Source organism: Crassostrea angulata, chromosome 2, assembly GCF_025612915.1.
Source record: "Crassostrea angulata isolate pt1a10 chromosome 2, ASM2561291v2, whole genome shotgun sequence".
NCBI classification, from domain to species: Eukaryota; Metazoa; Mollusca; class Bivalvia; order Ostreida; family Ostreidae; genus Magallana; species Magallana angulata.
The window spans coordinates 75,820,330-75,847,382 of NC_069112.1; the positions used below are offsets into that span (position 1 = coordinate 75,820,330).

The window sequence follows — 27,053 nt, forward strand, 5'->3', positions numbered from 1 at the left end:
TGGATGTATTTATATAAATATATTTTAGAGTGTTTTCTATTAATTAATTAATAAAATCTGTAAGGATTACCTCCCTTACTTTTCAACATTAGTGTACAATATATAGAATAAGGAAAATGAAAACTGTCATAAAATCATTAAATCTTGTCTGATCTTAAAAAAAATTGCAGGTGCACATCTTCAGATGGTGTTCAACATATGTACAAATTTTCAAACTGTTCCATGCAGTAATAAAAAATTCTATAGGGGGGACAAAGTTGCGTCTACAGACAGACGGACAGACGGACAGACAGACAGACGGACAGACGGACGGGGTGAAACCAATATACCCCCCTAAACTTCGTTTGCGGGGGTATAAAAATTTGATTAATAAACAATGCAAGTGTTTACACCTTCGCATCACATGTAACAATAGGTTACAATATTTTTTCTATGTACAACAATATGAAAATAAAACTACATAACACATCTAGAGCTTCAGAACAGCTGGTGAGAGATCCAATCTGTGGCGTGTTCTTAAACATCATTCCTTATGTTAAAATTGTAATACATGTTAATGACTGTTTGCTCAAAATGAAAATGGCAGGCAGAAGACAGATCTTGTAAAAATTCTGTGAATACAAAAGGGGTGGTCCCCAAAAAGAAAAAAAAACAGAAGTACACAAAGTATTTAACAAGAAAGAAAATTTGATCACTGGAATGCTCATGGAGGGAAGCAATATTTTCCAGTTCAAATTTTGAAATTCCATGATTTTTTTTTGACACTCCTCATTCAAAGGATCATATAAATGCTAAGTGGATTTCCACCCCTTCTGTTTTGTCAGACTCAAAAATGATATTAATAAAGAATGCTTGCCCACCCAATATTATAATCATTCAATTTGTTAAAGCTAGACAGAGATCAATATTTTGTTAAAGTATAGGTGTTACATTAAAATAAATTGTAATTTGTAAATCATCAACATAAATCTATTGCTCTACATGCATAAGGGAATCCCGTTGTAGTAACCTCTTTGCCATATTGACAGTGCCCAGTGTTCTATAACATGAATCAAAATCAATCTTTTATTTCTTTGTGCTATAAAAATACTCCCTTTAACAACCCTGTGACTCTTTAGAATTCCTTATATTTATTACATACAACATAACTGTCCCATGTTGCTATACCAGATATTTAATTCACCCTTTGAACCTTTTGTCTCTTTAAGTATACCTCAATAATAAGTCTCACAAATAACAAAATAGTCCCTATATCATGTAATTGTCCCTAAATAATGTTCCCATCTCCTGTTGCCGCACTGGAGATTACATTACATTACATTGTCCCTATATAATGTCCCCTGTTACCAATCTAGAAATTACATTACACTTTGCCTATATAATGTCCGTTGTTTTCACACTAAAAATTACATTGCATTGTCCTTATAAAAGGTCCGTTGTTGCCACACTAAAAGTTACATAACATTGTCCATATGTAATGTCCACTGTTGCCACACTATATATTACATTACATGTACATTGTCCCTATGTAATGTCCACTGTTGCCACACTAGAAATTCACACCAGCCACTCATTGCTAGATCTGACTAGACCTGAGCCGCGTGTCCAGTGGTTCTAGCTCGGGGTCGTACATGTCTTTGTGGACGTCCGCCATCGGGTACAACATGGCCCCATTCCTGTTGTAGCTGTTGGTGTTGTAAGAATAGGCGGGAGGGGCGCTGGGCTCTGGGGCGGGGTAGTAGCCCTGGTAGTCCCGCGGCTCGTCCTGGACACCACAGAACATGTACTGCATTCGCTGAAATAAAATACAAAATATGAGGCATGGACTTTCTTGAGCCAGAATTTCGAAATGAAATGTTGCAGGCAGGAATTCCTCAATTTCTTTAAAGGCCGAGTTTCTTAACCGGGTGGTTTACCTCAGGTAAGTTCAGGTGGGGGTGGAGCCTATATCAATAAAGGTGTGAAGCCCCGAGGGAAACACGCTCGCTTGTGTATACATATCTATATACACGGGGTGTTAAAATACTCTCAACAGAGTTTTTTTGATGATATAGAGAAATATCGTATTCATTTATGTACTTGGAAAAGCAAATTGTAGATCGTGGTGATGAATATAAAAGCATGAAAGAACGGCGTGCGACATGGCCAAAATCTTTTGTTTGTTTAAACAAGTTTCTGACGGGATCTAGTGAGAGTTTAGCGCGATGTTTTATGCAATGTTATCATCGTAACCTACTCAAATACCAATGCAACATTTATACAATATACGTTTGTATTACTTCTCTGATCAGCTGCTCAAGTGCACATGATTCTACCTGCTGTGCATGTTCCAGAGTTGTCTGTACTTGTTTCTATTCCGGTTTTGGCTCGTGAAAATTCTCACAGAAATATGATAACTAAAGCTATAAATCGTGGACGCAATATTTGATTTAATCTAATTCTGTATTCTCAATAATTCACAAACATTTTTATTAATAAAAGAAAGTTCTCATAGATGATCGACGCCATGTGATTTTGACAGACTGCAGGTGATCAACACGTTTGGTGTGGTACATAAACCAACTATAAGTAAATTTTCAATTCATATCTTTCAAAATTTTCAAGAGCAGAAAATTTAATTTTATTTAAACGCTGTCAACAATAGTTTCTTTTGATTATAAAGACATGGCGTTTTATCGTCACGGTATCCATCAAAAGACAAAAGTTAATTGCATGATCATCACGAGCGCTAGACATGTTATACACAGGACGAGTAAACGAATGTCAATCATTTTCTAGCATCCAATCTGGGGTCTCAATTCAGTTGACTGACAGGGACACACTGCTTATTTTCTCGGTCTTTAAAATCTGTCAACTAATTTTATAAATATGTGGTTTCACACACCAATTTGCCTTTTTCTACCTTGTCTACCTAACCAATTCAAACAGAACAAAACTCGGCCTATTTAATTCAGCCCATAACACTGCCCCCTAACCATGCTTGCCTCGCTTGAATAGATGACCTAAGTATATCTCCACCTATAACCCAGTAACTGACCTCTTTACACGTTCCCTCAAACAGCCCACAGCTGTGCATGGCGGCGGCCGGAATGGCGATGTACGGTACGGCAGAGATGATCCAGGAAATCAGGTCAAACACCTTGGTGTACTCATGCCCGTTATAGCTGAGAGGGAACCCCAGGTACATGATGAAGGAGTAAAGCCAGAATCCCTGTGTACAAAACAGAGAGACAAAATATACATCTAGGATAGCACATTATAGTAGTATACATATAGCATGACATGTAAATTCTAAAGTTGTTATCGTTTGAATGATTAAACCAAATACATTTTTGCAATGCAGAATTTCTTACTGGTAAACAAATAAGAGTTACATATGTATTGGATTTTGAGTCTAACCTAGCATACATATAGTAAGACTGGGGAAAAAATCCTATTTTGATCGAGAGCGATGAATGCTTTTGTATGACTCTGGTATATTTACCATACATGACTGTGTGAAGGAAATATAACTGTTTAAAGTTAAACTGCTAAGTTACAAGATACGCAGGATAATATAAAAATCAGACGGCTATAATTATATTTATGTGGGTGCAACCGGTCAACAGAGGATGCTTACCCCACCTAGGCACCTGATCCCACCTCTATCTTTTAGAAGTCTGTGTTGCTTTGCATTTTGTATTTTGTAGTTTGTATTTCACTTTTTGGATTTTTGAGATGACTGACAGTTTGTTGTTGTCATTTTTCATGTGATGGCTGTGTTGGTCTACTTACCGCGGTTGCCGTGGCAGCCAGTATACACCAGATGCTGATCAGAATTCTCTCCACAATACTAAATGTGTGCTTCACTGAAAAAACAACAAGAAAACCAGATTAATATAATTATTTTCCATTAATTATGTGCTTAAGATTTCTAAATAATTTTTGTTATCAATAATAAATGTACGTACTGTTCTTTCTAAAGTACTTTATACTAGTGAAGGTTATACATAAAGGGGTTTGAATGTATTGCTGGGAAATAAAATTTTTAACCTAAATCATAATAATTTAGATTTATCGAGGTAAACTTTTTTTTCATAATTACCCGGTATATGAAAATTAACAATATTAAGGGATTCTTTTTCTAGCATAAAAATAAATCTCATGGCTCTGTAGACAAACTCACCATACACAATGATAACAGAGACGGCCAGAATAAAAACAGTGATAAATCGGAGCCGCGTGACGGACTGGTCCAACAGTATCACGTAGTAGAATCCCGCCTAATTAAATATAAAACAGAGTATAATGTGTAAAATGATTGGTCCAACAGTATCACGTAGTAGAATCCCGCCTAGTCAAACACAAAACATAGTACACATTATTATCTTTTTAAAAATTCAACCTGCAAAAAACAAAACTGTCATAGCATTACTTTGAATGCCTTTTTGCAAAGTGACACAATCTGGTTGACTAAGAAAACTAAATAAAATGATTTATCACAATCAATTACTTTTCATTATTCTGTACTGCAAGATGTAAATAAAACAACTTCATTATTTGTTAGAAACTGAATTGCCAAAATCTTAATGATGCAAAGAATAAAAGTTGGACATAACTGGTAATATATATTAAATAATTTCAATATTCTGAGAGTATTGTTGCTATGGTTACCGTGGTTGTCATCAAGAGTCCCATACAGATGAGGGCCACCATCAGAAAGAACGTCGTCACAAACGTACAGCAGTGCTTCCTGTCGTGTAGTCGCACAAACCGCGTAGTCAGGCTGTCTACGATATTGTCTACTATAGTCAACATGGCCACACACTAAAAGAGACAAGGTATGTACACCATTATATTGTCTACTATAGACAACATGGCCACACACTGAAAGAGACAAGGTTTGTACACCATTATATTGTCTACTATAGTCAACATGGCCACACACTGAAATAGACAAGGTTTGTACACCATTATATTGTCTACTATAGTCAACATGGCCACACACTGAAATAGACAAGGTTTGTACACCATTAAATTGTCTACTGTAGTCAACATGGCCACACACTGAAAGAGACAAGGTATGTACACCATTATATTGTCTACTGTAGTCAACATTGCCACACACTGAAAGAGACAAGGTTTGTACACCATTATATTGTCTACTATAGTCAACATGGCCACACACTGAAAGAGACAAGGTATGTACACCATTATATTGTCTACTATAGTCAACATGGCCACACACTAAAAGAGACAAGGTATGTACACCATTATATTGTCTACTTTAGTCAACATGGCCACACACTGAAAGAGACAAGGTATGTACACCATTATATTGACTACTATAGTCAACATGGCCACACACTGAAAGAGACAAGGTTTGTACACCATTATATTGTCTACTGTAGTCAACATGGCCACACACTGAAAGAGACAAGGTTTGTACACCATTATATTGACTACTGTAGTCAACATGGCCACACACTGAAAGAGACAAGGTTTGTACACCATTATATTGTCTACTATAGTCAACATGGCCACACACTGAAAGAGACAAGGTGTGTACACCATTATATTGACTACTGTAGTCAACATGACCACACACTGAAAGAGACAAGGTATGTACACCATTATATTGACTACTGTAGTCAACATGGCCACACACTGAAAGAGACGAGGTTTGTACACCATTATATTGTCTACTATTGTCAACATGGCCACACACTGAAAGAGACAAGGTTTGTACACCATTATATTGACTACTGTAGTCAACATGGCCACACACTGAAAGAGACAAGGTTTGTACACCATTATATTGACTACTGTAGTCAACATGGCCACACACTGAAAGAGACAAGGTTTGTACACCATTATATTGTCTACTATTGTCAACATGGCCACACACTGAAAGAGACAAGGTTTGTACACCATTATATTGACTACTATAGTCAACATGGCCACACACTGAAAGAGACAAGGTTTGTACACCATTATATTGTCTACTATAGTCAACATGGCCACACACTGAAAGAGACAAGGTTTGTACACCATTATATTGTCTACTATAGTCAACATGGCCACACACTGAAATAGACAAGGTTTGTACACCATTATATTGTCTACTGTAGTCAACATGGCCACACACTGAAAGAGACAAGGTATGTACACCATTATATTGTCTACTATAGTCAACATGGCTACAAACTAAAAGAGACAAGGTATGAACACTATTATATTGTCTACTATAGTCAACATGGCCACACACTGAAAGAGACAAGGTTTGTACACCATTATATTGACTACTATAGTCAACATGGCCACACACTGAAAGAGACAAGGTTTGTACACCATTATATTGTCTATTATAGTCAACATGGCCACGCACTGAAAGAGACAAGGTTTGTACACCATTATATTGACTACTGTAGTCAACATGGCCACACACTGAAAGAGACAAGGTATGTACACCATTATATTGACTACTGTAGTCAACATGGCCACACATTGAAAGAGACAAGGTTTGTACACCATTATATTGACTACTGTAGTCAACATGGCCACACACTGAAAGAGACAAGGTTTGTACACCATTATATTGACTACTGTAGTCAACATGGCCACACACTGAAAGAGACAAGGTTTGTACACCATTATATTGACTACTGTAGTCAACATGGCCACACACTGAAATAGACAAGGTTTGTACACCATTAAATTGTCTACTATTGTCAACATGGCCACACACTGAAAGAGACAATGTTTGTACACCATTATATTATCTACTGTAGTCAACATGGCCACACACTGAAAGAGACAAGGTTTGTACACCATTATATTGACTACTATAATCAACATGGCCACACACTGAAAGAGACAAGGTATGTACACCATTATATTGTCTACTGTAGTCAACATGGCCACACACTGAAAGAGACAAGGTTTGTACACCATTATATTGACTACTATAGTCAACATGGCCACACACTGAAAGAGACAAGGTTTGTACACCATTATATTGTCTACTATAGTCAACATCGCCACACACTGAAAGAGACAAGGTTTATACACCATTATATTGTCTACTGTAGTCAACATGGCCACACACTGAAATAGACAAGGTATGTACACCATTATATTGACTACTATAGACAACTTGCCACACACTGAAAGAGAAAACGTTTGTACACCTTTACATTATTATCATATGACAAATTTAAGACTGGGCAAATTTCATTGTCTTATGTTATCTCTCTATAAACACAACTTTGTCTGGCCAATTTTAAGACGGTGACACTGTTTGCATGCGTAGAAGGGCTAAAATTACACGAGGTGATTTCAAAAACTAGGTACACAGTATGCAGCTTCAGGACCTATAGAAGGCAACATAAGGTTAAAATAATACCAGGAAACCTTTGAATGAACCCCAGAAACTTGTATTTTATAAATTTTTTAAATACTTTATACCAAATGATAGCAACACTTACCAAGAACATGAATCCACAGATGAAGAGGGATAGAAAGAACAGCATGGCATACACCGGGGGAATCTCCAGCTCAGCGAAGGCTGCCGGCATCACGTTAAACACCAACTGTATGCCTACAAAAGGACAGATTCCATTGTGAAGTTCTGCATCATTAAAGACAAAGTAGGGCCTTACAAATGGTCTAAATCTAACACCAGCCGGTATGATTACTACAGACCTGAATCCATTGTATCATTGAGTGTAACCTAGGATATAGTCAGGTGTAGAAATTGTAGAAATTGTCAATAAAATTTTATGTTTAGTTCCTTCCTTTTAAAAGATCTTCTAACACCAAGGACACAGTCCATTGTACTATTGACAAGAGCACCATTGACTCTAAGGCTGGTTACTCCAAAACAATGTAACAGTTTATTTTGGAAGTTAAAACAAAAATGCCTTACCATAATTAAGCTTCTATTTACTTGTAAGGTGGAGAATTTGAAATTATGCATTGGTACTAGACTATGTATAACTAAAAATCTTAATTTTTAATTCCCACCAAAAGCACCTCCCTGCCTCCTTTCCACCTTCCTGAAGCCCCTCTCTTATCCAATGCACTTTTTCGGCCCATGCATTATACTAAATGATTTCCTTCATGCATCTACCTGATTGACTAAATCCACCATTCATATTTTTGTCCAGCTGTTCAACTTTCAGTATCAAGTATGTCTAATGTCAGACATACATAAACTTTATCTTAATTATTTCTAAACTTCTTCCTGTGACAAAATGCCTTTGATTCCATACAATTGCAAGCATCAGGTATTCTTGTGTTAAAAGTACAATGTAATGCAATGGCGGGATGAAGGATTCGCTCTATCCGCTTACAGTTCCTAAACTGTTCTACTTGTTTATTTTGCATTCACTCTTCATAAAACTTCACACTTCAGTGTTTTTCACTCTTTATTCACAAACCACTCACATTAACTGTTCACAAACAATTCTGCATATTTACCGTATTTTTTCGACGATTAGTCGGTATTTTTTTTCTCTGAAGCAGAGCAGCCGACTTATCGTCTTGTTCGACTTGTCATAGGCTCGAGGTCAGAAAATTGTTAAAATTAGCATTAAAAGTCCTGGTTTTAATCATCTTGAGTTGGCTGTGTGATTGAAAATTACGTTTTTGAATTCACTGTTCATCTTTAATAATTATCATTTTCACTCATCTGTTAACACTTAAATACATAATAATAACAACAGTTATTAAAAAATGTTACATTGTCTTTAATCAATTAAAAGTTTTACCGTTCCGTTTTTATAAACACATTGTCACATGGTTCTATGTATCACTAGTAGGAAGATAATATTGCGCAGTAAAATTGAAACCAAATTTGAATGGAAGAAAATATTGCAGTAGGTCCGGGGGATGTTTTTTAAATTTAATTATTTTATTAGTAATGAGTTGTTTGTGGAAAGTATAAATCAGAAATATTTTATGGTCAAATTCAATCTTAAAATATGTAATCGGCAATTATCAATACTACTGTTTATACAATAGGCTGACACCGGTTGTGTTAATAATTTTGCCCTAAGGCTGAGATCTTTACGGCAATTTCACTCCCTGTGTATATAAAGACTACCGTTATAAAAGTGATTATAGTTCATTGATTAGTTATTGTCCAATTCTTTGATAATTGTTAGATAATTTTTTTTAGGAAAGGTATGTATGTCGTATATCGTCATTATCAAGTCGTACAAATGATCGATCTGTTTCTAACAGTGTCTATGTTGAACAATAGCGTGTAACTGCATTACTGGATACAAAGTAATCAAGTTTCATCAAATCATAGTAATTGCTAAGCTTTCTGCACTTGAGATCCCCCTTTGAAGTCCGACACGAGACAGGTGCATGCCTATGACACCGGAAATTGTTAAACAAACATTGACCACGCGCCGAGTCAACAGAGGGCTGGTTACGTAATGGCGAATACACTGGCGATAGTCAGAGTGGATAATTATTTTAATGCTTGGGAATAATATATTTCTGACGAAGTAAGTTTAGTTTTGCATTACACGCGATATCGGGAATTGTTTAAAATGCAAGCGACTTTGTAGTTGTTGCCGGTATTTGAAAATATGATGCATAAGTATAAAGCGTAATTGTTAAAATGTTAATCATTAATAATAATTGGTAGCAATATCGGGGACATCGTGGCATCAGACACTGATAATGTTACTGCAGTTTTATACGCCATTTTGAAGTGATAAGATCGACGTATGGTCTGAATAGACGTATCGTAGGATTTTGTTAAAATTTTGGCTAAAAATGAGCAATTCGACGAGTCGTCCGCATCGACGAGTCGTCGGGAAAATACGGTACTCATCATGCATTCACCATGATTTTGTAGTCTCCTGTGTTCACTTATCAATCATTTATATGTTTTTAGCATGAATTTATCGCTAACTGTACACGTAGTGTTTTAGTGCTTTAATTAATACTGTCGAATCATTTAAATTCCATGGGGCCAATTTTCGTGGATTGTAGGTTTTCTGCTTATAAGTGGGGATATAAAATTTTATGGATGCATCGGTTTTACGTTTCAGTAAGAAAGATAACTCTAAATTTGTGTTTGTCAAGGATGTTAATTTGTGTGGAAAGGCTACCCACTAATAGCACAAAAATATTGAGCCACTATGAATTCTAATGAATCTACAGTATATTCTTATATATATTTTATATTTTTAAATAATTTTTTTTCCAAAATATATTTTAGGATCCTATAGAACATCATTTATTTCTGCATTTCAACTGTGTGGGTCTGTGTTGGCTAAAAAATAACAGTATGTTCACAGTTACAGAATTATATATTACACGCATAAAGCATTCAGACGCACTGTAAGAATAAAACTTCTTTAGGCAATGTAGCTAACAACTAAATGTTAATTCTAATACACATAGAGGCCAGTTCTAAATATCACAATGATTGTAAATTGCATTGAAAAATGACACCTAAAAAGCAACACAAGACTTCATTTTAAAGTACATCAAATACTGTTTCATAATAAGTTCATCATAACATACTCCATTTGATCTGGCTAGCTTGCTAGCTTTTGAGGCCCACTATACTTGTTTAAGTGATTTAAGGGTAAACTATTCTCTGTCAGAAAGGATCCAAATTTTAACCATGGGAATTTTAGAGTCTTTGTTTTAATTTTTAAAATATCACTTCATACCAAAAGAGATACTTTTGCTGGTGCAATTATATTTTATTCTTTGCTATGTTTTTTCTGCTTTGATTTTGTTGTTTTGGGTTTTTTTTTTAGTTGTTTGTTTTTTTTTTGGTAGTTTTTTTTTTTTTTTTTTTTTGGGGGGGGGGGGTGATGACATTATACCAGTGCACAAAGACTGACTCTGTTATAACAACACAGTGACCAACACTGGGAGGGATACACTTACACAATGACAACATTGGAAATACAAGACCTTCTGGTTCACAATCCGATTACATGTGTATGACTATGATGAATGATGTGATAGCTTAGACCTAATGATGTAGTTACAACATAGTAGCCTACACTGATTACATAGTTTACAAGGAAGGCACATGTCAATCCCTATTTTAATTTTTGGCCCCATGAACGATACTCCTGAAGGCAATTTTATGATAGAGTTTATTCAATTTGGTAACATGCCTCTTCAAACAAATCTTAAGATCTGATCTTTGAACTGAAACTGGGCAAAATATATAACTAATGAAACTGAACAGAAATACATTCATATGTAATTATGTATTGCTGTATCTACAGATACAATTATAGATCAAGGTCTGTTTAAACTAAAATTTGTGAAAGGGGGAAAGATGATATATAAATGAGCTTAAAAACAATTCCAAAGTCTAACTAACTCATCATTTTGATTACATGAGAAAAATAAAAATAGAAATAAAAAATTAAAATGAACACTTTCAAATTCTTCAATAACAAAACTCAGATTTGATAATTAAGAGCAAAAGCTCTTGAAAACAAAATCTACAAGAGGAAGACACATACTCTATTATGTCAACACAAACATAATTATAACAGTAATGCGTGAGGATGAATGCGTGCTGTGCTATTTTTAGCAGCAATTTAAGACTTACTCATTCCTCTCGTGGTGACTATAAAAGACAAAACCAAAAACGGTACAACAGTTAATCACGTGTACTGAAAATTGTGTTGAAGTAAATCAAAGCACTCATGATAAAAACTTATTTAAAAATCAAAAGTGGAATTAATACCCATTTTCCCAATAATGATACATGCAATGTTCAGAAAACACTAATTTGCTCAATGTTATAGAAGACATCCGGTTGAAATAGGTATCTTAAACATTGAAATCTCGAATAACACGAGTACATCAAAGTGAATAAAAAGTTTAATTAATGTTTCTTTTGGTAATATGTGTTTTTATTTTACCCTCAATATTTTTAACACTAAGATATGTGCAAGTTTTTTTTAGACCCATTTAGTTTTAGGTTACGAGATAAGACGTTAAGGTATAAGAATCATAGACCATTAGTAAAAGAAGTACACTACCTTAAATTTAAATGAAAGGAACTTTAATTAAACCTCATTCTAACTCTCTGTACTGCTGTTATCACTGCTCTCTGCGAAACCTCTGTAGCACAATTATACACAATTTATGAATCACAAAATATTAGGAGGTAGCTATAGACTTAACTATTCTAGCCTGGGTAGGACGCAATGGCAACACTTTGAGGTAAAAAAAAGAAAAAGAGACTGATATTGTTTTCTGAGGGGCTTCGTGTATATGAATAACATTACACTAGTTCTCTGTGAGGGTTTTACTGTATGATATTAACTTTTTGGGACCTTTAACATTACACTAAACATTGAGAGTATCCTCTCTGTGGACCTTAGTTTGTTACACTTTGAGGTCCTTATAGTGTATATTACATTTTGAGGACCTCTGTGCCTGATATTACACTCACCATTGAGAGAGTCCTCCCTGAAGACATTAGTGCCTGATATTACACTCACCATTCAGAGAGTCCTCCCTGAGGACCTTAGTGTATGATATTACTCTTTGAGGACCTTAGTGTATGAAGTTACACTTTAGGGATTTAGTGCATGGAGTTACACTCACCATTGAGTCCTCACTGAGGACCTTAGGGTATGATATAAGACTTGAGGACCTTAGTGTATGGAATTACAATCACCACAGAGAGAGTCTTCCCTGAAGACCTTAGTATGTGAAGGTACACTTTGAGGACCATAATGACAGTACATTTTGAGACCTTAGTGTATGATATTACACTTTGAGGACCTCAGTGTTTGGAGTAACACTCACCATTGAGAGAGCCCTCCCTGAGGACCTTGGTGTCTTTCACTTTAGTCAGCAGGTTCCCTATGTAGGGTGCCATGGCCAGCTGAGGGACTTGGATTATGAGGGCGTATGTCACGATCACCAGGAGCCAGCCTCTACCAATCAGAAACGGGGGGACATTGAACGGGAATTCCGTTTTTATGATCTTTAAACAGTAAAAAGCGGGAATTCAAAAGCTAAGGAATTCATAAAGGTATATAACAGATGGAATACTGTGCCATAAACAGATATTTAACACAAGTAAAACTTGTGACATTGTCATCCTTTATTTATATAAACAGAATTTTTAAAATCAAAAATAATTTTAGAGATGTGCTCAGTCCTCAGTAAATAAATTGAGTAAAAGGATTCTTAAAAAACTAAAACAATAATTAACTTTTTTATAACATACAAGTTGCGACTGATTTTGCCTTGTCCCGTGAATTTGCCCATGGTGACAGGAATGGCCGTCCAGACGGGGAGAGAATTCATCAGCAGGTCAAACCCCTCACTGGCCGTCTACAAGCACACAGACAACTCATCAGCTAGATAATATTTACACTGATTTTGACGAAATCATTGAGTTACATTATGATTTAAAATATTTCCATTCTGTTCCACATTAAACAATTTTTATCTTAACTGAATGGGTATTGGTATATTTCAAAGAAAGTTGATAATAAAAAAAATTGATCATTGACCCACACATATGAGATCATTGACCCACACATATGAGATCATTGACCCACACATATGAGATCATTGACCCACACATATGAGATCATTGACACACACATATGAGATCATTGACCCACACATATGAGATCATTGACCCACACATATGAGATCATTGACCCACACATATGAGACTACTGACCTACATTGATGAGATTTCTGACCTACATTGATGAGACTTTTGACCTAAATTGATGAAACTATTGACATTTATCGATAAGACTATTTACATATATTGATAAGACTATTGGACTACATTAATGAGACTTTTGACCTATATTGATGAGCTATTGACCTATATTGTTGAAACTATTGACCTACATTGATGAGACTATTGACCTACATTGATGAGACTTTTGACCTATATTGTTGAGCCATTGACCCACATTGACCTACATTGATGAGGACCCTGGTGTCCACGGGCTGTAGGAATCCTCGGAAGTTGAGGTTGTAGAAGGTCAGTAGGAAGCTGTTCGAGCTGTCCGAGTCCAGGCTGTTATATCCGTACCCCAGGACGGCCAGCAACATCCCCACAAATGCCAAGCCCAGCACAAACAGGATCTAAACAATAAATAACATAAAGTAATAACATCACCAAACACAAATAGGATCTGTAAACAGAATAAAGGACATAAAATTTCTGATCAATTTTAATCAGACAGTTTTTAAAAGCTATCAAAATACAGCAATGTATCATAGAAATTTTACATCAGAGCTACATGAAGCCACTAAATACTTGTGGAATTTCAAGAATTAACATATATCATTTCAAATAACATTTTGTAGCTGTTTAAGATGATCAGAACAAAGCTCTAGGACTCACCCATCCAGACACGCGGGCCCCGAAGGCGGTGAAGAGAAAGACGAGAATCCACAGGACGGCTAGGGTGACCGGGAGGAGAGAGATCCCCACATTCTGTAGCTGTGTCGTAAAATTCCACACAGGGAACCCCGTCACATTGCCGATAGAGTCTGACAGCCCCAGGTAGGCGTTACTGTAAACAACAACATACATGTAGGTAGGTAGATGTGTTCAGGGAGGGGGGGGGGGGGTCCCATCTTTTCTTTTATGTCAACCCACCTTTTATATTCAAATATGGTAAGTGAACTATCTACCAATCCATTCTCCCCCCACCCAGTTTTGTTGTGATGGCACATCAAAGTGACCCCATCACAATTTTCATAAACATAGTTTCATGCATACCTGTATTTAACGATCAATAAGGCTGATCCAATATTGTGTTTGAGAAATAAAGATTTCAAGTGAGAGAGACAAGAGAGAGGGAGATAAAGAATAAGAGACAGAGTTGGACAGAAACCAAGAGGCTGATAAGAAGAAAGACAGTTAAATGTACATGAACAACGTTCATCAGACAGAATTTTAATCTTTGTATCAGAAAACTTCCCTACGCACACACCCCACTTACACGTATAATTAATCTAAAAAAATTTTTATAATAAGACACTTTCTTTCAGATCATAACCCCCACTTCCTTACTGGTAGAACTCCAGCTCGGGCATGACCCTCAGGTTCTGGGCCACTCCATTGTTGATGGTGTAGGTCTTCTCTGAGTTACCTCCAGCTGCCCTAAAACAAAACACAAATCATATTAAGGCACACTGACTCACTGATAAGGGAGATTATTCTATTCAGATAATATCCTTAATAAATTTGTCAAGCTAAGCAAACAAATATCTACGGATAGTTTTATGGCACCACTTCTTGGATTAATTCTATTGCTATTGTGAACAGAATAATGAATCAACCTTTCAATTTAACATAACAAAACAAAATCCAAGTTATTCCCCTTTTCACTAACTCTCTACTGTATACTATTCTAAAATGCTTGAACCTCCACCCACTTGTCACTGGAGATAAGTCCCAGCATCTAAAACCTATTTCAAAATGAAACACTATGCCCCCCCCCCCCCCCATCCCGATAAAAAGAATCTTTCATAGTACCACATCTGCCACAGACTTACTGGACTTTCTGATGGATGTCCACACAGTTTTCCGTGTTCCACTCATTGCCACAACTACTCCACACGTACGGCTGCTCCATCATCGACAGGATGGCGTACATTCCAAAGTGACAGACCAATGGAGCGACGTATAGACAGGTCAAGAAGAGGTCAACTAGCAAGGCCACACCCACACCTAGAAAACATTACATTCTTTGATGAAATACACAAAATCCTACAGAAAAAATCAGACAATTCAAAATCAAAATGAGTTCATTTTTTCTTAAACAAAAAAAGATGTTCTAATTGACAGATTTTTAGGGGTCACTTGAACATAGCTAAAATAGTTGACGGTTCTAAAGCCTTTAACCCATTGCCACCTATAGGACAAGATTCCAATAGCAGGCATACTCTTACCTTTGCTAATTGGCAGGTGTTGAGACAGCAATCCCACAATCCCCTTCTGGTTGTATCCGCCCAGTTTCATTTGAATCAGCATGGCCGGCATACAAAGGACAAATAGGTAGACGTATAACGAAATGAGGGCCATCCCTGTCAATGTAAAACTTTATAATGAAATGAGGGCCATCCCTGTCAATGTAAAAGGTATAACGAAATGAGGGCCATCCCTGTCAACTTAAAACGTATAACGAAATGTGGGCCATCCCTGTCAATGTAAAATGTATAACGAAATGTAGGACATCCCTGTCAGTGTAAAACATATAACGAAATGAGGGCCATCCCTGTCAATGTAAAACGTATAACGAAATGAGGGCCATCCCTGTCAATGTAAAACGTTATAATGAAATGAGGGACATCCCTGTCAATGTAAAACGTATAACGAAATGAGGGACATCCCTGTCAATGTAAAACGTATAACGAAATGAGGGCCATCCCTGTCAATGTAAAACATATAACGAAATGAGGGCCATCCCTGTCAATGGAAAACATATAACACAATGAGGGCCATCCCTGTCAATGGAAAACGTATAACGAAATGAGGGCCATCCCTGTCAATGTAAAACGTTATAATGAAATGAGGGACATCCCTGTCAATGTAAAACGTATAACGAAATGAGGGCCATCCCTGTCAATGTAAAACATATAACGAAAAGAGGGCCATCCCTGTCAATGTAAAACGTATAACGAAATGAGGGCCATCCCTGTCAATGGAAAACATATAACACAATGAGGGCCATCCCTGTCAATGGAAAACATATAACGAAATGAGGGCCATCCCTGTCAATGTAAAATGTTACAATGAAATGAGGGCCATCCCTGTCAATGTAAAACGTATAACGAAATGAGGGACATCCCTGTCAATGTAAAACGTATAACGAAATGAGGGCCATCCCTGTCAATGTAAAATGTATAACGAAATGTAGGACATCCCGGTCAATGTAAAACATATAACGAAATGAGGGCCATCCCTGTCAATGTAAAACGTATAACAAAATGAGGGCCATCCCTGTCAATGTAAAACGTTATAATGAAATGAGGGACATCCCTGTCAATGGAAAACATATAACGAAATGAGGGCCATCCCTGTCAATGTAAAATGTTACAATGAAATGAGGGCCATCCCTGTCAATGTAAAACGTATAACGAAATGAGGGACATCCCTGTCAATGTAAAATGTTACAATGAAATGAGGGCCATCCCTGTCAATGTAAAACGTATAACGAAATGAGGGCCATCCCTGTCAATGAAAAACATATAATGCAATGAGGGCCATCCCTGTCAATGTAAAACATATAACACAATGAGGGCCATCCCTGTCAATGGAAAACATATAACGAAATGAGGGCTATCCCTGTCAATGTAAAACGTATAACGAAATAAGGGCCATCCCTGTCAATTTGAAAGTAATAATTATGATTTTAACATGAACATGTTCTGGTATTTACCCATAAATATACATTTACCTATTTTAGTAAACCCTTAATGTATACTTCTTCGCATTCAATGTTTTTCTATGTAACAACTGATAATAGACAAGTAAAGTCTTTATGGCCTTCAGTGTATTCAGAATGAACACATTAGATTATATTAGTAAAATTCATTGGAAACTGCAGTTTTAAACACTAAATGTAATGCTCTATCAGGTATTGAGATTTGACACAGGTTTGAAAAAAAGAAAGTTCTTCTGTCAAACGTAGTGATCCCTTATGTGTAAAATTAATAAAAAACCATTCATTCAAGAAATAAAATGCAAGTTAAAAGTTCACTGGGATATGAACTTGGCTGGTCACATGTTTAAATCCTGTGAGGCCCGAAGGGCTTCTCAGAAGATCTGATCCCGTACCGTCAAGTTCATTTCCCCTTGAACTTTTTAATATTGCTGTTTATATTATTTATTTTACTTTTGAAAAAGGCAAACAGTTCAGAATAATTAAAATAATTTTTTTTTTAATGTTTACAACAATGCAACTGTCAAGCGGTGTGTGCAGTAATCATTGTAACATCATGAAAAAGTTTACACAGAATTGAACGTTTTCGCTATTCTAGAAGTTCTTATAACGAAATATATTTGCAAATGTAAATATTCTAAAATATTTAAATAATTTGAGCATGTTGTTATGGTATAAAGTTCAATCATTGGGTAGCTGAATAAAAATAAGCATTTCAAAATTTTGTTGTACATATGTAAGTCCTAACACAGTCTAGAACTTTGAATTACCGTCCACAGGCCGGATGTATGCTAGGTACGCAGGAAACACTGCGATCAGGGACAGCTGGAGCAGGTTCCATTGGGCGAATGTCTCCCCCATGATGCCAAATTTGGTCAAGTTATGTCAGTTAAAATCAATGTCCCTGAAAAATCATAAATTATATGTCTTTTTATTACTCTGAAATCTTTATTTCCTTAATAAACATATATATATAGAACAATTCAATTAATTTTTTTATCTCTGGTTTATAAGATTCATCATGAGGAACAATTTGTATCGTTTTCAGGAAGTACTTTTACCAAAAACCCCTGGTTTAAGTTTCTAATGATGTTTCAATTTCAGTTTCAAAAACGTTTGTAAGTTAATTTACTCCACCAATAAGAAAATTATGGATGGTATGAGACGAACATCATGTTATAAAAAATGCCATACTAATACTGTTCCTGACAGAGTAAACAAAACCTTCCTTTACAAAAGAGTGCAAAAGCCAATCAGAGCGAGGCATGAATATTCATGACACCAGCAAACGTTGACTGAGATGGTCTATGATGAATTTCAATGAGGATGTGCAAGGCATGCTGTGAGTTTCCAAAGATGATGGTGATATGAAATATTCAGTTTCCAACTATTTGTCATACCTTAAGCAACAGTTACTTAGGATCTGTAATTCCACTGTTTAATCACATGGTTAATTTTCGTAGACAGCAAGTAGCCTGTATCACTGATGGCTCTGGTAGGAGTTTTTTGACATTCCCCTGTGTGTGTCTGTAAAAATACAACATTCTTATATTAACAATACATCCTCTTTATGAGCCAAGCTGTAAGTACAAAGATATACACGTTTGATAAGGAGATAGATTTCATGTGACTGTCCATTCAATTGTGTAACAATGAATAAAGAAACATTCTAATTTCAAAAACCTTTATAAATTAATCAATATATAAATAGTGCCTGTTTGGGAGGGTAACAGTTGAAATTGACACCCTGAGAAAACCATTGTCAACCGACGCGAAGCGGAGGTTGACAATGGTTTTCTCAGGGTGTCAATTTCAACTGTTACCCTCCCAAACAGGCACTATTTATTTTGTTATACTGAATGTCTTAATTTTTAAGAAAATGTTACTGCTTTTATATAGGAATAACGTGAATTCTACAGCGAACCGTACGCGCATAATTTTCGCGCATGTAACATTTTTTAATGTTACCCGTTGCTAAGTGCGTTGCTAATGCTGAGGGTAATAGAAAGGATTATGAACTGCGTCTTTACCAATCAGATTTCAGTATTTAACATGAAAGTATAACAATATCTAATAGTTCCCTCCATCATGTCATTTATTGTCAATTTGTCATGCATGCAGCAAAGAAAGAGAAACCGACAATCAAACTTTAGGGGGGGGGGGGGGGAGTATTTTTCCAAAGTTGTTTTAGGCCTTTAGCATTCACTAGTTTTCATCATGGCAATATAATATTTTATTAAATGAGCTACTTAACACAAGTAAACATATGCTTCATTTTGACTGTGCATTTTACTTAATAAACATTAATATCCAAATGACTCTTACAATTTCCATCCCATATATGTGGTGCACTCAGAACTAAGAGGTTTAAAAGTCTTAATATTATCTCCCAAGCTGCAATGGTATCATATAATCTCATCATACAGTAGGTTCAACAGTACATGAATGATGACGCACCAGTGTTTTAGTACAGAACTAGTATAGGATGGGTACATGTATACTTAAGTGCGTAAACAAAAATATTTCATTCATATTGTACAACATCGTTTCAGCTTTCCTTATAAAAATGTTAAAAATGTAGTTCTCCTTCCATGTGTTAAATGTAGAATACTAAAACTTTAAATGCTAAAGATCAAGTGGTCATTTGGACAAATGAACATGTTGTATTTGTGTACACATGAGAGAGAGAGAGAGAGAGAGAGAGAGAGAGAGAGAGAGAGAGAGAGAGAGAGAGAGAGAGATTGGAATTTAAAGAATGCATCTCAGAGAGCTAGAGAATATGAGTAAGAGAATGAATCAGAGACAGAGATAGAAATACAGAGAGAGAGAGAGAGAGAGAGAGAGAGAGAGAGAGAGAGAGAGAATCAATCACAAAATCTAAGTGACCAACACTACAGGGATACCCTTTTGGCATGGATCAACATGGAGTATGACAGTCATCAATACAATTAATGGTCATTAGGAGTGTGGCAGCTTCCCCAGTGATCTAGATACCAGCTAGTGGATCCACAGTCACAGGACCCCAGGCCATTAAACAAAATCAGGATCTCCGCCCTACACAAATAACCAGGACTTTTTCATCTTGTCAAAACACCCTCCAGCTAATAATCGCTTAATTTTTTTATCTATATATAAAAATATATATCCCTGTATTCATTAACTGTTTTTTTTCCTTTTGCCGTAGCTTTCAAAACACTTTACAAGCAAAAAATATGTAAATATTTATACATGATCTTGACCAGTCACTTCTACCTGATATATCAGATGGAGACGATAAAACTTTAAAGGCTACCATGCTTGTATCTGATCATCCATACATCAACAAGCCATTATAGATGACCACTCACTATCTCATAGATAGAATCAAATAATATACATCGTTAAAAAATTTTCACATATTAAATCTCCTACCCCCCCCCCCCATCATAATCTTGCCCACTTTAAAACAAAAAAATTCACCCCCCCCCCCACATCATCCCTTTTTATTTCTTTTCCCATAAACTTATGAATGGGATATGATAATAGTAACATTCCAGACCTCTTACATGTGGGGGAAAATGGCTGACTATTGTCAAAAATATGAACTAAGCTTGGTGATTCAAAGAAGTAACTAAGTATCTATGACATCGTAACTCATACAGAAACCGAAATTAGGCACCCACCAATATGATTCACATGAAACCTGAACAGCACTGTGTGTCACTTTATACATGTTACATCATCAAAACCTCAAAACTCAAACATGTCGGAAAATGAACTACAATATAAATTGTCTTACCCTTAAACTTTAACAATGTATAACCACATGTATTACATCAGTCAAACCCAATCGCTTACCTGTAATATAGATACAGTAAAACTTGTTTAGTACGAACACAGATATTGCGAATTCACAGATATTATAAGCGAAGTCATCTTGGATCCCCAGCTATGTAAATTTAATGAATTTCTTTTACGATTATAACAAATTACGGATATAATGAAGTAATTTCTTAGGTCCCAGTGACTTCGTTATAACAACCGAGTTTTGCTGTACATACTAAAATGTAGCATGTAACTTACAACAAACAGCTCAAAAGTCCAAGTCCTAAATAATTTGTTCAATTTTAAAATTTCTTTGGTGGTTTTGTTTTTTCCTTCCTTTTCAGGACTTGCTACTCTTATTGACTATAAACAAATTTGTCAGAGTGGATTTTGTTGAGTATGTTTTTTTTCTGTTGTAAGAGCCGATTGTTTTCAATAGGAAATGACGATAGAGAGAAGGAAACATGGACGGGGGGGGGGGGGGGGGGGTTTATAACTTAAAACCTCGCCGCACTATAGTCACAAGGATCTCTTAAATACTTTTTATATATATATGGTAAAAAGTTAATACAAATGTTTGTTCAAAAGGAAATAAAATTGTTATCAAAACTAGCTAGAAATACAGTACATTAATTTTTGTAGAACGTATCTTAAAAGAATCTTGCTAGCGAGCTGGTGAGACTTAAATCCGTTAAAAATGATGTCATTGACAATAAACAGTGAGTATCAAGTCCTTGTGTCAATATTTACAGCCCTAGCTCCCACTGTAACATAGGCTGCAGATAAATAAATGTACACATAAATCTTGAGGTCACATTTTACCTCAGCACAAAACAGGCATGTAGCAACTACTGGAGGGAGTAGTAGTAGGGCTTTTGGAGACAGTTATCAATGAATGAAATAATTATAATAGAGAAACACCATGTAGTTAATAGTTATAAGGAGACCCCCCCCCCCCCCCAACAACCACGCATTAAGATTTTGAAGATTGGATAAGGTAATCCTTCCTTTCTTCTACCATTATGAACTGACATGGCCACCTATGATCAAGCCTCATGTGCATGCATTTATGTATATATTGATGTCACAACATAATCTACTTGGTCATAGGTGAGTAGCACTGGTATATGGAACTAGTGAAGGGGGCACCCACTCCAACAACTTATTCAGTATTTTATAAATACATGTATGTACACAGTTCCAATTAGAGTGTACGTTCATTCAGTCAATTTTGTAAATGTCAATTACAACCAGAGTAAGGTTCCTTATCAAAATACTTACCAGGCACATTCCCCTGAATACAAGGGTCATTACTGGTGACAGAGTCTGCCATTATAGCCCTATGAACACCATTTGCTGAGCCCACCTCTAATTGGAGAGGGTGAAAGTAGATAAGATATGCAGGCATGCAGTTTTATTTCCACTCCCTTATCACCAATCTGAATTCAATTAGCATGATATTTCTACAAGCATGATCAGACCAAGAAAAGTTTTCAGGAGGGGGGGGGGGGGGGGGTAATTTTGTGGGGGTGGGGGTTAAGGCCTTTATTCAGTAATTATACTACTATAATGTAAATTTACAATTATGTAATGTTTGAATTTTCAAAGGGGGTAGGGGTGGTTTATAGCTTTGTGCATGCACCTTCCATCTTTTCTCTCTGTGACCATGATAACAGACTTCTCGGTTTATATTCGGTTTTCAGTTTATATTTACTAGGCCTCTCTCTATAACACTGACACTCAAAAGATCACATCAGCGTCCTGATACAGAATTGATTGGAAAACACTTCCTCTGCTCAAACACTCTACAAAATTTTCCAATAGGTGATGAAAGTGGTAATTACCTCAGAAAAAAGTTTAAACGATAATTGATTTTCTGGGGGGGGTTTTTATCCTGATTAACTTTTCTCCCAAGTTGAACCATTTTCTTTTACTTTTTTTGGAAGATTTTTCATAAGCATGATTAAAAATACACACATACATGTACTTCTATGAAAAGACTACGAAAAATTGAAACCAAACTCGGAAATGTTAAGAATGCAATGGTATAAATATTAACCAATTTGTAACAGAAAAAAAATCTTTCTTTCAACTTAAAAGTTTAAAGCTGTGCTGTGTTTTTAACGAGGGCCAATTCTGACTCTTATAAAACATAGAAATATTCCCTCTTTGTATTTATCTGCATGCCTCCATGTTTCACATCTCAAATTCCCACTGATAAACAGGAGTATCGTCACATCAAAAACCGACAGCCAGTGAACATTTAAGCGCATCCTGTACATTATTCAAATTATTTCAAATCATCAATATTCAAAGCACACCCACTACCTTCATCTATAGGGTCTTCTGTTATTTACTGTGGTAACATCTTCTGTGTTCCCAACTCTCTCTTAATTATTGAACAGATGTTTCAGAGAGCCTGACTCAGTATTATCTCTAGGACCCGGGGGTGGGGAATTTCCCCACCTAAAGTGACGTTATTACCTGGATATTTGTGCATTTCAAACACAATCTAGCTATAAGCTAGACCCCCAGTCTCCCCTTCTATGTTTTTATTTCTTCCTTCTACTTCAATTTCCAGAGACAACCCTGGGCCGCCCTGTATACATGGTATAAGTACTTTACAATACACTACTACAAATGCAGCATTTCAAGCACCTGTTTTTTAATTTAATCTGGGATGAATACATAAACCAGAGTGTTTAGAGCCTTACAACTGTATACTTTGTAGTATACTCTATAGTACTGCTACTTCTAAATCTACTTATACTACTGGTACTTATACAGCCCTCTTATAGCATAAAAGGAACAACATAGTAGCTTAGATATGGTCAACCAATTGTAAATATTGCTCTGATTTTAAATTTAGAAACAACAATACCCTCTGCGTTGGATCTTAATAATGTCAGCTTGTAACCACCCCCTCCCCCAACAAAATATATTCTGATTTTGTGCCTGGAATATCCCAATAATATGCAATACATATGTAATATATACAAGCACTGCTAAAATTTATCCGAGGGGTTTTCCCCTATAAACATGATCAAACCACAGAGAGTCAAAGTGCAACTGAATTTCATTTATATTAATAAAAAGCCCTCGCTACAAGATGAAAACAGAAAAAGCCGGGGAAATAAAAATGTTATCACTTCATTTCAGTTTGTAACACTCAAGTCGATTTGATGGCATGTTTCCCCTGTCGTAAAAAACAGGCATTGTAGTATACACATGTCTACTATTACATAAATGCAGAGAGGGAGAGAGACATTTGTACTTGAGTGATGATGAAGTTAACACTAACAGGTGTCACTGTGTGTATGCATGCATGATGCAGATTATATACTGGTATATACTTCAATGGATGCAAGGATATAAGTGGATGTGGTAGCTTCCTGGTTTATCCCGATTGTGTTTTAACTTTAAAAAATTGCACAAGGCTGAGGAGTGTGGGTTGAATGTTTTTTTCCATTCATTGTTTTCATAAAATATCTTTATTTATGGAAAACAGAAAATTTTAAGAATTAGTTGAAGAATGTTTAACAATAGTATTCCAAAGGATGAAGAAAATGGGGAGCCCGGGGAGGGGAGGAGAAGACGTAATGAATGCTTTACCCTGGCTTCAGATCTTATAACCAAGTAAAACACATACCGGTACATGGATGCACATGGAGGTTATTCATCAAAGTGTATATTTTAAATATGTTGTAAGTAAATAAAAGTCCACAATCCCTTCCAACACCCCCCCCCCCCCATCCCAATTCAAACTAGAAGCATGAGCCACTTTGACTATACAAACATCAGCATGAAACATAATTTAGGGGTAACCTAGTTAGAGGTTATCAATAACTCTGAAATGTCAACGTGTTATTCCAGCAAAAGTTCAGGCAAATGTTATTCCTGATTTCATTTCATAATTCAACCTTTTGGTTGGTTCTCATGGAATGAATAGACTGATTATAGTGATACCAGTATTTATTGCTATGATGTATAATGTATAAGCTGATGGAGAGGTCAGATTTGGAGAGAGAGAGAGAGAGAGAGAGAGGGAGACAGAGAGAGAGAGAGAGAGAGACAGAGAGACAGAGACAGAGAGAACCTTCCATGAACAATGTTAAAATGTTCATTAAAATACTGCATTCCACATATATATAGTGTTGTAGTACATTAGCATGATTAGGATACTACATAATATGCTATTATATATCTGTATATGAATTATGATGTACCTTTTTTTAAGAGAAAAAAAAAAGGTTCAAGTTTCTGGTCTTGGCTTTCCATCAAACAAAACAGACGTGAAATTTACACCTGAGGACTACAACTTTCTCCAGACCAGCTACCCTGAGGGTTGTTTGTGTACAACGTACACAGGGACAATTGAGTCACGTACGACAGGTAAATTACAGGTAAATAACAAATCCTGTGTACACCTTTAACACACCCACTACTGACACTTGGTCCCTGAAAATGGCCCTTCAACTGAGATCCTTCACACTGCGCTGTTTTAATGTGTGTTGTCTCTCCTTGTGATGGTATCATTATAATAATAAGGAAACATGAAAGATCTCATTTTCATTCGACTGATATGTGACAGTATCAGTTTTTAAATTGGCCAACTTCTCTTCAGAATGGACAAGTCTTTCCTATAAATTTATGGACATTATTTCCTAGATTGCTCAAAACAGCATCGTGAATTGGATTTCTCTTACCCAACTAACATATTATAACACATGTCATTGTTAATATAAGAACTGCTACAAACATGACAAATAAAAGATTTACTTCAGACTGCGACAAATGTGACAGAGCTTTTTATAGGTTTATCACTACCCGTCCAATCTATAATCTTAAATATATGGATACATTTTTAAATTCCTAACCATATGATCATAACACTATCTTCACCATTAAATTAAAAACAAAGACAAATTTTTACCTGTTCAAGCTTTCTTTAGTAAAGTCTTATCTTTTCATCTTCAAAAAATTACACAGAGCACAAGTAAGGTCAATAACTATCCAATTATACATATCAAACATGGATGAATTAAACCGAAAATAGACTTGCTAAATTGTGGGTCTAATAGTCTGCCACCACAGACACGTACACACTCGGATACACCCTTACTTTGTCAAATTATCAGAACAATCCCAGTATCAATTTGCATGTTTAGATAAGATATGTGTTCCTCAATTACAACAAGGGGGGTTTTATTGTAGAGGTTTTCGTGGGGTTTAAAGAAACCTAATACTGCTGACTGTGATTTTACGGTTTATTCAAAAACCACATTTAAAGATTTGGTCACAATGCAAAAGGTATCTCTGATAATCTCTCATAATTGTCTTCTTTCTTAATTAAGATTTTTTACTTTAGTTTGGTGAGAGTAAGACAGTATACCAACGATTCAAGGTTCAATAACGGGCAATGGAAAAAAATATAAAGGGACGTTTATTGCTGTTTTAATGTCAATTAACAGCGTGTGTTTTAGGGAAATAAAAAGAACTAATGGAGGTTTTAGATCGATTAAATTATTAACAATCGATCACAAAACAAGGAATAAGGTCACAATGACCTATTTTTTCTCCTCTCCACCTAATGACATTTCAAAACAAACAGATTCTCATTCTGGGATAACTGCAACTGCAGTCTTTTAAAATCGATATTCAATTACGCTCCGCCATTTTTTATTCTCTGAAAGAAACACAAAATCTAACATTGGCAAGAATATGAACGATAAATATTGACACATACCTCAAAATATTTGACTTCAAGCACGAAACCAAAGACGCGATGCACTTTTGTTAAGATCCACGACCAAAATTTACATTATAATTAAC

At 35.9% G+C, this 27,053-nt stretch overlaps 1 protein-coding gene across 2 annotated transcripts; it reads right to left on the reverse strand.

Annotated features, from left to right (window-relative positions):
- LOC128171501 (sodium- and chloride-dependent GABA transporter 2-like) lies at positions 1-27,053 on the reverse strand. 2 transcript variants are annotated; one of them, XM_052837270.1, is made up of 17 exons: positions 26,968-27,053; positions 18,818-18,944; positions 18,188-18,321; positions 15,925-16,059; positions 15,529-15,703; positions 15,044-15,133; positions 14,369-14,540; positions 13,942-14,106; positions 13,223-13,329; positions 12,796-12,926; positions 11,585-11,602; positions 7,467-7,579; positions 4,654-4,806; positions 4,166-4,262; positions 3,775-3,848; positions 3,038-3,211; positions 1-1,795 (listed from the first exon to the last, which is right to left on the reverse strand). In XM_052837270.1, exons 3-17 carry the CDS (start codon positions 18,276-18,278, stop codon positions 1,577-1,579), a joined length of 1,914 nt encoding a protein of 637 aa, XP_052693230.1. In that variant the 5' UTR covers positions 18,279-18,321; positions 18,818-18,944; positions 26,968-27,053; the 3' UTR covers positions 1-1,576. The 2 variants fall into 2 exon arrangements, with proteins under 2 accessions (XP_052693230.1, XP_052693231.1); XM_052837271.1 differs by lacking the exon at positions 11,585-11,602.

Bases quoted from the DNA above. Each gene is read 5' to 3' on its own strand.
- LOC128171501 (XM_052837270.1), bottom strand. From the start codon at position 18,278: ATGGGGGAGACATTCGCCCAATGGAACCTGCTCCAGCTGTCCCTGATC. The intron at 13,330-13,941 runs GTAGGTCAATGT...GTGTGCTTGTAG, and splicing joins ACACCAGGGTCCTCATCAAT to ACGGCCAGTGAGGGGTTTGA. The intron at 4,263-4,653 runs GTAACCATAGCA...ATATTTAATTAG, and splicing joins GACTCTTGATGACAACCACG to GCGGGATTCTACTACGTGAT.